This window comes from Telopea speciosissima, chromosome 8 (genome assembly GCF_018873765.1).
Source record: "Telopea speciosissima isolate NSW1024214 ecotype Mountain lineage chromosome 8, Tspe_v1, whole genome shotgun sequence".
Lineage (NCBI taxonomy): Eukaryota > Viridiplantae > Streptophyta > Magnoliopsida > Proteales > Proteaceae > Telopea > Telopea speciosissima.
This window is the reverse complement of record NC_057923.1, coordinates 55,570,484-55,580,992: the sequence shown is the minus strand read 5'-3', so window position 1 is coordinate 55,580,992 and position 10,509 is coordinate 55,570,484. Positions and strand designations below refer to the sequence as shown.

At 37.2% G+C, this 10,509-nt stretch overlaps 1 protein-coding gene across 1 annotated transcript; it reads right to left on the bottom strand.

The window, feature by feature from the left end:
- Positions 1-8,859: 8,859 nt before the first annotated feature.
- LOC122671861 (LOB domain-containing protein 15-like) lies at positions 8,860-10,267 on the bottom strand. The gene is made up of 3 exons (XM_043869318.1): positions 9,975-10,267; positions 9,523-9,772; positions 8,860-9,410 (listed from the first exon to the last, which is right to left on the bottom strand). The coding sequence occupies exons 1-3, from the start codon at positions 9,986-9,988 to the stop codon at positions 8,967-8,969; spliced, it is 708 nt and encodes a 235-aa protein (XP_043725253.1). The 5' UTR covers positions 9,989-10,267; the 3' UTR covers positions 8,860-8,966.
- Between the last annotated feature and the right edge of the window lie 242 nt (positions 10,268-10,509).

The window sequence follows — 10,509 nt, the reverse complement described above, 5'->3', positions numbered from 1 at the left end:
AAGGAGAACTTGTTCTGTTCTGTTCAGAGTTTTCTTTTTGTTGCTTCCTTTTTTTTTGGTTTTTTTTTTTTTGATAAATAAGAATTTGTTAAACAAAAAGGGAATTACATGCGGTCATAGATATACTGGACAGAATCACATTTTACAATTTTACAAAGCTCATTTGGAAAATCACGAGGAGAAATGATTTTTTTTTTTTTTTTTGGGGGTAAGAGATAAATGATCATATTGTAGTAACAACTAAGGTAAGCTAGAAAGGTGGAAAGATTGTAGACCCATATAAATCGAAATAAATAGGGAAATTGTACTTTTATCTCAATTGCAAATTATCTAAATATGGATTGCTTATACTGAATTTGTACGTACATATAAATGTATTTATGGGGGAAAAGAATGCTGCCTGGTCGTTTGGCTCATGTGCCCAAACACAGAAGCAAGTGTTAGGGGCTCTCAGTAACACTAGCCCTTATGCTGGTGTTAGGGGTTACACGACTAGGTAGCGATCTCTTGCTCTTGTTTGTGTTAGGGAAAATGATGCACACACTGCTTGGTGGTATACATTCTCTCACAGTCTTTTCTTCTTAACCATGTGGGTCTTCTGGTATGTGAATCGTGAGAGACACTCCTTACCTCCTGTGCACCCCGTTTGTGTTATTGGGTTTTGGGGCATATACTTGCCCACAGAATACAGCCGTCTTGATCAGGATGGATTGTCGGGGTTTGAGAAAGAAGCCGAATCCAAGAAGAACCCAGTTGGTTAGATCCTTCATATCATCCTTTCCATTTTTATTATTCTTCTAGTAGTCTGGAGTAGACAAGCATGGAAATAAGGGTTTTAGCTGGCTCTCTGTTTAAACAATTGATTTGGTCATAATTCAATTTGTTTAGTATAACATAAATTTCAGTGATGTTTAGTCAGATTGTTCGTTTCCTCAAACTTTATCATATTACAAATAACATAAGTCAAACTTATATTCTTATTAAGTTAGAAACTTGAATGATGCTTTAATTGTTCTCAAAAACAGAGAGAGAGAGAGAGATGGATGGTGGAGATGGCATAGCCGACAGGAAGACTATATAAATAACAAGCTAGATCGAATTGGAGTTGGTGCAATTTTGATATCTCTAGATCTTAGCTGCACCAATTGTGAATCTGGTCAAGATGTGGGTTGAGCTAGCTTGAGAGTCTCAGATTGAAAATGAAGAACAAAAAAAAAACAGAAAGGTGCAAACATGGAGAAGCGTGCAAGAAGGGGAAGTGATGCTCAAATGGGGATCTTCATTAAGTACTCTTTAACTATGTTTTGACTATCTAATTCTCAATCTCCAAGTCCATAAAGTCCATACGCGTTGTTCACAACCTCCCATTGCACTCCTAAAAAACAAACTCCAAAAGTTCATACGCGTTTTTTGTTTGAAAATGGTAGAAAAAAACAATTTATAGGGCTAAGAAAGCAGTGGAAATAGCGGGGGTAAATGAATAGTCAAAATCCGTTTTCGTATTCATGTCTGTATCTGCTTAGCACTATTCGAATCTGTCCCAAAGCTAAACGGATGCGGATATGGATAGGCTATAGCTATCCGAAAAGCTATATTTACATGTAAACGGATAAAACATCCGATCCGTATCCGTGTCCGTATCCGTTTAGCACTATCCAAATCCGTCCGAAATCTAATCGAATGCAGATGAGGATATTGCTCATCCGAGCCGAATCCGATCCGTTTACATCCCTAAGTGGAAACCAGTAAAAGGAAGCAGTTTTTCATTTGTATATTTTCCAAGACATTGGTGGATACTACAAAAAAAAACGCTGCCAGCATTTCAACTCTCCTCTAGGCATATGGAAAACTATCAAAGGCATGTGGATCTCACAGTTTAAAGAATCTCAAAATATTCTCTAATCATACATCATGAAAACACAAATTTAAACCAAGTGTCCCCAAGGCTCCCCGGTTGCGGGTTCTGCAGAGGGTCATAATGTATGCAGCCTTACCACTGTTTCAAAAAAAGCTATTTTCAAAGATTGGAACCCATGACCATTTGGTCACAATGGAGCTACCTTTTAGTTGCACCAAGGTTCACCCTCATTTAAAACCTGTAAACATAATAACAAGATTGGAAAGGCATTTATGTCGCCTTTTTGTATTGGCATCTCCTATACTAAGCCAATAGGGTGAATGAGAGTAAGTATCTCACGATTTGTATATAGGGGGTTCATTTGGTCAGAAAGGATAGAGTGTAAGAAGGTATATACTACCAGCATTGTGTACATCATTTTCCCTCAAAAGATTAAACCCTCGATTCTACACAAGTCTTAAACCATTAGAACCAAAATCTATCCAAATGAACGGATAAATAAATATTGGGGAAAAACTTTCCACAATGCCAAAGTACCATTCCCCTCTAACATGTGGCTTTTTATTATTTTCTCTCGCCTACTCTGACCATATAGCCATATAGGTCTCATGTGGATGATCAGTTGTTATCTGTACCACCATGGGTGTGGGATGTAGATTCTTCCTCACATTGGCGTTGTGGGAATCCTCTCCCATTTATTTAACCATTCTAGTCAAATATACGTATCCTTATCTTGGGAGTCTATCAATGTAAAGACTAGGAGTTTGCCAACTTGCTGAAATAAATTGAAGAAGTAACTCAATAATTTAAGAAGCTATCCCTCGATAGGTGCATTTAAAATATAAAACCTTCTTTTGATTGCTCCTTGTTTTATTTTTTCTTAAAAAAATTTTAAGTTAAGGTTAAAAAGTATATTTTTAAAAATTTTTGAAAACGACTTACCATTATGTTATTGTCTCGCATAATGTTGGAGAAAAATATAATACATTGAGCACTTAGTGGAATTTTATTTTTACTGCTTCTGAGGAGGACCTTTTAGCGACGGTTATTTATTTAAAATTATAATTTATTGAGAAATTTGTAGTTTTTTAGTATTTTTGCTTCTATAAGTATTTTGCTTTAGAGAGAGAGAGAGAGAGAGAGAGAGAGAGAGAGAGAGAGAGAGAGAGAGCACTAATATTAGGCAACTAAGGAAGGAAAGAGAATAAGAGTGAGTTAGGAGATTGGTTTCTTGATTAAAAGGTTTGTGGGTTGTTTAAAATGGAAGAGAGTAGTTATCTTTTATTCTGTGACAAGCAAAAAAGGATTATAAATTTAGCATTAGAGTTGTAAAGCCACTGGACAATATGTTATGTCCTTCTTGACATCCATATTAATTAGAACCAGTCAACCAACCCCAAAATAAATGCTATTGCAGTTAAATATAATTAGAACTTTTTTAATATGGTCTTAATAATTAAACTTTCCAAGGTCATCATGTGTTAAGGATTATTAAATACAATTTATTAGTCCTTTCATTTCATTCCCCAATGCCATACCATTTAAAGATGTGTCATCAATCTTGCTGATATATGATATCCCTTTCATCTTCATTTAACTGTCTTAATTAAGGAATAATATTAATTAATTTTATTATGATTTATTCCTTAACAAATTCAAAGCATGTGGTCGGTGGTCCTTTGAAGGTTAAGACTACAAATTAAGAGAACACGTATGGGTGCTTTATGTGTCTCTGAGAGAGAGAAAGAGAGAGAGTCAAAATGAATCCAATTTTATGGCATTGGGATTCAGGTAAGGAGTTCTTTTCAAAGATGAATCAGCATTTATTTTTTACTGTATATATTATGCCTTTCGAATTCTAACAAAGTTTAATATCTTTAAGTCCATCTAAGAAATAAGATAAATTTTATTTGAACTTGAATGAACTATCTAATCTAGCAAATTCTGGGTTTTGATGTTTGGTCTCAAGTCTTCTGACTACAATGAACCCCTCTAGCTACCAACCCCCTCCCCCCCCCCCCCCCCAAAAAAAAAAAAAGAGTAAAAAATAGATGATAAACATCTTTAGTTTAGCAATTAACTAGCAATTACCAGATGGGTTACATAAATGGGTGGTATTTTTTTTTTTTTTTTGGATAGGTAATATCAATTTATTCCAAAGAAACAAAACAATTACATCCTGCAAAGGCAGCCTAAGATAGATTCATGGATAGATCCAAGAAACCAAGGAAGGCCGGCCCCAACCCAAAGAAAACAAGAGGAATTCACCAATAGGCCACTCCTCAAGCCTAGACCACTAACAAAAACTGAACCAAAATCATCTCATCACCCAAAATGAATGGATCCCCCACTTCTCGACAAGGAATAAATTCCTTGGAGATTTCTTCCCTTTTGGAATGACAGTTCTACACCCGTCTTTTACATCTGCACGGATATCAGAAATAAGGGAGAGCATCGGCCTTGTTCTATTCCAAAATATACGTAAGTTTCTCTCTTTCCAAATATGAGTAATAGTCTAACAAAAAGCCAGCTTAGCAATGCGCCCAATAGAATCCCCATCAAATTAATTTCTTCCCAACCCACTGGGCTTCCATATATGATGATGTTGCTCCCAAGTCTTCCAGATGGAGAGCAAAGTCATTTTATGCTCCTCCAAATTTGTTTAGTAAACGAGCACCCAAAGAATAGGTGGTCCCTACTCTCGAAACCCGCCTAACAAAAACAACAAAAAGGGGGGACCAATACATTCCTCTTCCTAAGCTGATCTTTAGTATGAAGGCCATCAACCAAGCCTCTCCAATTCGTCGCTGAATGTCTAGGAATACAGTACGTTGTTGAACCATACAGTAGATACACATGTCATTGTAGCTGAAGGACACCTCACAATGTCCCAGGCTGATCTAGTTGAGAAGATCCCAGAAAGGGAACCTTTCCAAATGATGGCATCATCATCAACCACATCTCTGTGCCGAATACAGCCCAGTTACCCCCATACCTCAATAAAGGCCCCAGAAGTTGGTGGATCATGATTCCACCTGCCCTTAAATAGAATGGATTCAACTTTAGCTAGTCTATTAAATCTGCATCATACCATATTCTGTCCCCAAATATGTTGATCAATATCCCTGACGGGTATCAAGGATCAAGCCAAATATAGGTAGAGGACCCATCTCCAACAATGTGTTAAATGAACGGCTATGCATGGGATCTATACTTAGACATCTTCCTCCAAACCCATGAACAATTTTGAACCGGCTGCAATGTCCAAATAGAATCCATTTTCAATTGTACCTAGAATGGACCCATTTCACCCATAAAGAATCTCTCTTAGATGCCACCCACCAGACTTGCTTAAGGATCTCAGCGACATTCATGTCCTTGATCCGTCGTATACCCAACCCTCCTTCCCTTTTGGGTATATGGGCTTACAAATGGTATCCCAAGTAGTGTAGTGAATTCTTCTTTCCAACTTAGGCCTAGACCACAAAAAGTTAGAAAACATGGATTCTAGCTTCTTGATGACATGGATGGTTATTAATTACTAGGTTGTGCATCCTAAATTAGAATAAGATCGGAGTCGGATATTCCCTGGCCGAATACGGATACCTCTAAACGGATTCGTATGCGGATCGGATTCGGATTTTCGACCATTCGTTTACATCTCTACCTTGTGTTACCCGGACCTTCCTCCCCCTAGCGGATACAATTCACTCTCAATCCATATCTCTTAGATCATGATTCTCTTTTCATTATATTCTAGAACCTGTTGAATCTTCAAAAACCCTCAAAATCATTATTTACTTAATTTTTTATTATTAAATATTCGGATTTTTTTTTTTTATGGATTTTAATCGGAGTATTAGGATTATTTTTTCGAATATCTCTAAACAAATATGGATGTCCCTAAACAGATATGAATGCAGATTCGGATTCGAATTTTGATTATCCATTTACATCCCTAATCCTAATACAGTTCTCATTGTTAATTTGATACATATATATATCATACTGCAACCAGGGGTATGAATAAGAGAATCATAAGATGAGAAGCTCATTGAAGGCTGGATTTTCTTATAAGCAATCATTCAACGAAGTATTTGATTTCCATTTCCAATGGGTACATGTCAATGAATTGAATCTCTCAATATCACCTAATTGAATCTTAAGTCTTATCTTATTAGTTTGTTTTTGCATACATTTTCATGATTCTTATTGTGATGCTGAAGCTTGTTGATAACATTAATGTACCACAGGAATTAAACAATGAATGGATAGGTTGGAGGTGGGGTTTAGCAAATGTGATGGAAATAACTGCTAGAAACTAATCCTGTGCTTGAGAAGCTAGATTGATTTTGAGAACCACCCCTCATCAATCATTTTATTTTGTTTGAATTTGGCCTGATATTTCTCACTTTCATTTTTTGAATCCAATAATTAAATGACTATAAAGGTTTAGGAGAAATATTTCCTGTTGGAAGTGTACTGCCCCAACCCAGACATAGAGGGGGCAAAATGACCACCCCATCCCATGAAAGGCGGAAATGACCACTCACTGGATGCTTCTGGGCGCGCTCTCATTGGCTCCCACTGAAACACTTCAATTCCCCAAAGGTTTATGACTATTAGTAGATACAAGTGGTAGCTTACATAGTAAACATTGGAACTCATCACTTGACATGCAATGCTAAGTTCAATATACACCAACATTATATGAAGACATAGTATGTAAGACTGTGAGGCCTCTCTCATGTGCCATAGAAATAGGGCATACCCAGTGCACAAAGCTCCCGCCACTGTGGGGTCTAGGCGGGATCATAATGTACGCAGTCTTACCTTCCGTTTCGCGGAAAGACTATTTCCAACGACTCAAATCCATGATCAATTGATCACAATGGAGCAACCTTACCGTTGCTCCAAAGTCCACCCTCTCTCATGTGTCATAGAAAAGAGCAATATTCCTTAAAAGAGATCATGGCAACCTTTCTAAATCCCTAGAATTGCCCTAAGAGTACCATAATCTAGCTAGGTTCAGTGGATGAGAACTTTATATATATATTTTATATTTAAGGGGTTTTGAAACCCTAGCCAAACTCACTTGTTGCATGGAGAATATTAATTCAGAAAATGATGAAGATTTTTGGAGGGAAGAAGAAGCAAGATTAGAATTCTTTTGAGGAAGCCGACAGATTTTTAATAGAAGAATTTATAAGTAGGAAAGAGTTTAGAAAAGACAAGATAAGATGCCACACTTTGAAGCAACCACGACGGGAGACCAAATTCTATCACATCTCTCTATAGTCTTCATAAAATCATAAAAAATATATTTATATAAATAGTTTTTAGATATATATATATGTAGAAGAGATACATACAATACACTTCCCAATGTTTCTTAAAAATTATTAATGATATATAAATTGATTGGTTTCTCTTTCCCCCTTTCCCACTCAGGTTGATCTCCACACGCCAAGAAACCCCAACAATTTATTTACAAAGTATAAGTAGCTGGCGAGATCGTTGACCACCCAACTGTACATTACAATTAATCACAATTAATTTGTGACTTTCTTCTCTCTCAACATACATGTAATAAGTCTCTCTCTCTCTCTCTCTCTCTCTCTCCATAATTTGTATTTTAGAAATTGAAACTTCTTGACCAAGTGCTAGGGCACTAATTTAGCCCATTTCAAGCCGGCCACAAGCAAAAACATAAAGTGTGTAAGCAAAGAAAGTTGTATCTGTATAACCAATTGTATCTAAGGTTGCGTTTGGTATGCATTCTAGGTTGATTTCGCATTCTTGGATAATAAAAATAGTTGTTTTTATTGTTCAAGAATGCGAAATGGAACTAGAACGCATTCCAAGAATGTACACGTACCAAGCGCAGAGTAAATTTACCGAGAGAACACATTCAGAGTTCAGACTTTGGCCTCAAAATTGAAGTGATGAAGTCATAGATGGTATGCATATATTCTTGGAATGCATTTTGAGATGATTAAAACAGATAAGTTTATTGTAAATAATTTTTGAGTGTTTCAATAGATCTAAATTGAAGGAGAATATAAAGAGCCTAATAATATGTGACATTCAAATACTTGAAAATGCTCAGTAAAAATAAAAAAAAAAGTCGTACCCAGTGCACAAGGCTATCGCGTTTAGCACGGTCTGGGAAGGGTCAGATGTACGCAACCTTATCCCTATTTCCGAAGAGACTATTTCCAGGACTGGAATCCGTGACCAAGCATTCAGCAAGTGAACACTTGACCAACGCACCAAACACAACCTTCTTCAAAATGCTCAATATACCTACAATATTGGTAAAGAGAAAATCTCTTACCAATGACTAGATTCTCTTCATTTGAAGGTGAAGAAAAACTTTCAACATAAACATTATTTTTTCAATTTTTCTTGGGTGCCACAAGTAAGGTAAAGGGGCATTTACTTCTGCCCCCATTAAACTCATAAGTTATCACCAAATAAATTCTTAGAAGTTTCTCTGACCTACATGGAAGAATCACAATATAACAACCATACCTTTTGTCTCCCCTTCCTTCAATGATGCTTCATTGGCACAGAAAAACATGCACTCAAACCCTAAGATTCAGCTCAGTGAACCAGATACCTGCACGTGCAATGAACTACCACCAGCCTGTCCACTCTCAGCCCCTAAAGATTGCCGGAGTTGAATCATCAGAAAATCAAAATTGTTGCCGGAGCTTCCACTCAATATTCTTTTGAAACCTGAAATCAACCCTAGCTTGTGTTGTGGACTTTTGGACAAGTACTTGTTCTTCCCTGACTTCTTCTTCTTCTTCTTCTTCTTCTTCTAGGGTTTTACTTTACTTCATCATTAGAACATAAAAATGAACAGAAAAAGAAGTAATTTCATCTTTGAGTAATGAAAATTAAGAAACCCATCAAGATTTAAGAGATTTTAACACCTTTGTAATCATGATTAATGATTAATATTTATTTTTTGTTTTTTCAAGAAAAGGGGAAAATAAACCCAAACAATCCAATATTAATTTCTTTCCCCTTATTTCCACATGGTTCTTAATAAGAAAAATAAGAAAGATGTAAAATGGAATTGAAGAAGCCCTTAAAAATTCTAACCAAAATAGGAGACATTTTCACTAGTAATGGAACTATAGTCGATGGTAGTAGAAGGGGGAGTATACATGGTAGAAGAAGAAGAAGAAGCAGTAGGAGCAGCACCAGTAGCAGCAAGAATAGCAGTGGCAGTTGCAGGAGGTTGCGGCGGAGGATGAGAACGCGCCGGTGATGGTGGTGGTGGTGGTGCAGCAACTGACACAGCCACGGTAGAAAGCAAAGCAGCAGCATGTGAGGATGAAAGGAGATTAGCACTAGTTTCCCTATACTTATACTTCATTATCTCACTTCTTACTGCATTAAGCTCAACTTGTAAAGATTGAACTTGTTGTTGTAAAGCTGAGATTGCACCCATGCACCCATAAACTGGATCTCTAAGCCTCACATTCGCTTCGTAAACAAGACTATTCGCAGCGTCGGCTCTCTGGCTCTCTGGTACTTCCTGTATTGATTGATGATGAAAACCATTTCAAATGAGAAAAGAAAATTAGGGTTTAATTAATTTGATTCACACAATCAAGAAGGGGGGAAAGGAAAAAATTAGGGTTTCTCACCACTAGCATCTTGGAGACATTGCTTGCACCAAAGACTTTATGAACAGAAGCAAACTTTTGAGGCTCATGAGGTGAGAAGTAAGGAGAGAAAGGGCATTCTTGAGCACACCTTCTTCTTAGGAGCTTACAAGCAGCACAAGGTGTAATGGTATTAAGGGTCCCAGAAGGGCCCAACATGTGTCTTCTTCCCATTCGATCAGATGCATCTGCTTCTCTCTTGATCTTCTTACCTATCTCATCAAGTCTATCTCTGAAAAAACCAAACAAAACCCTAAATTTAATTCATTTGTATAACATGAATGTTAGTAGTTGATGGAAGAAGAAAGTTCAAATAAGATTTTGGGTGGTTAAGTTAGCACAGAATGGAAAAATTAGGATTAGGGTTTTGATACTTATGTAGAGAGAGTGGGTGAAAAAAGGTTTTATTCAATTTTTCTGTTTCAATTAATTACCTGTCTCTGGACATCCAAGCATGCTCCTTGGCTATGGAGAGGAGTTGCAGAGAAAAAAATAGAGAGAGAGAAAGAGAAAGAGAGATATGGGAGGGGGGTGTTAAGGCTTCAAGGGGAAAAGAAAGGGGTTTATGAGAGGAGGAAGGAGTGCTTAAAAGGCAAGGTAATGAGGGAAAGTGGGCCAATGTCTATAAAAGAGACAAAAACAAAAGGGAAGTGGTGACTGTTTGTCTTGTTGCTCATGTACGAGGATTAATGGATCTTAGAAGATGAGGTTTGCAGAAGAAGAACACAAAAAAAGAAGAAGAAGAAGAAGAAGGAGGAGAAGGAGAGAGAGAGAGAGAGAGCTGTGCTTGCTCACGTGAACTCTCCTCACAGGTGTTGACTTTAAGAAGAAAACAATACAAGAGGTTAAAGGAGATTAATGGTGAAAGGGGGGAGGAGGTGGGCTTTGCTTAAAGATTCAGTAGTTGCTGGCTGGCTTTGTTGGGAGTTGGGACTGTAGAGACTGGGATTGCTGGCTGGGCCTTGGGTG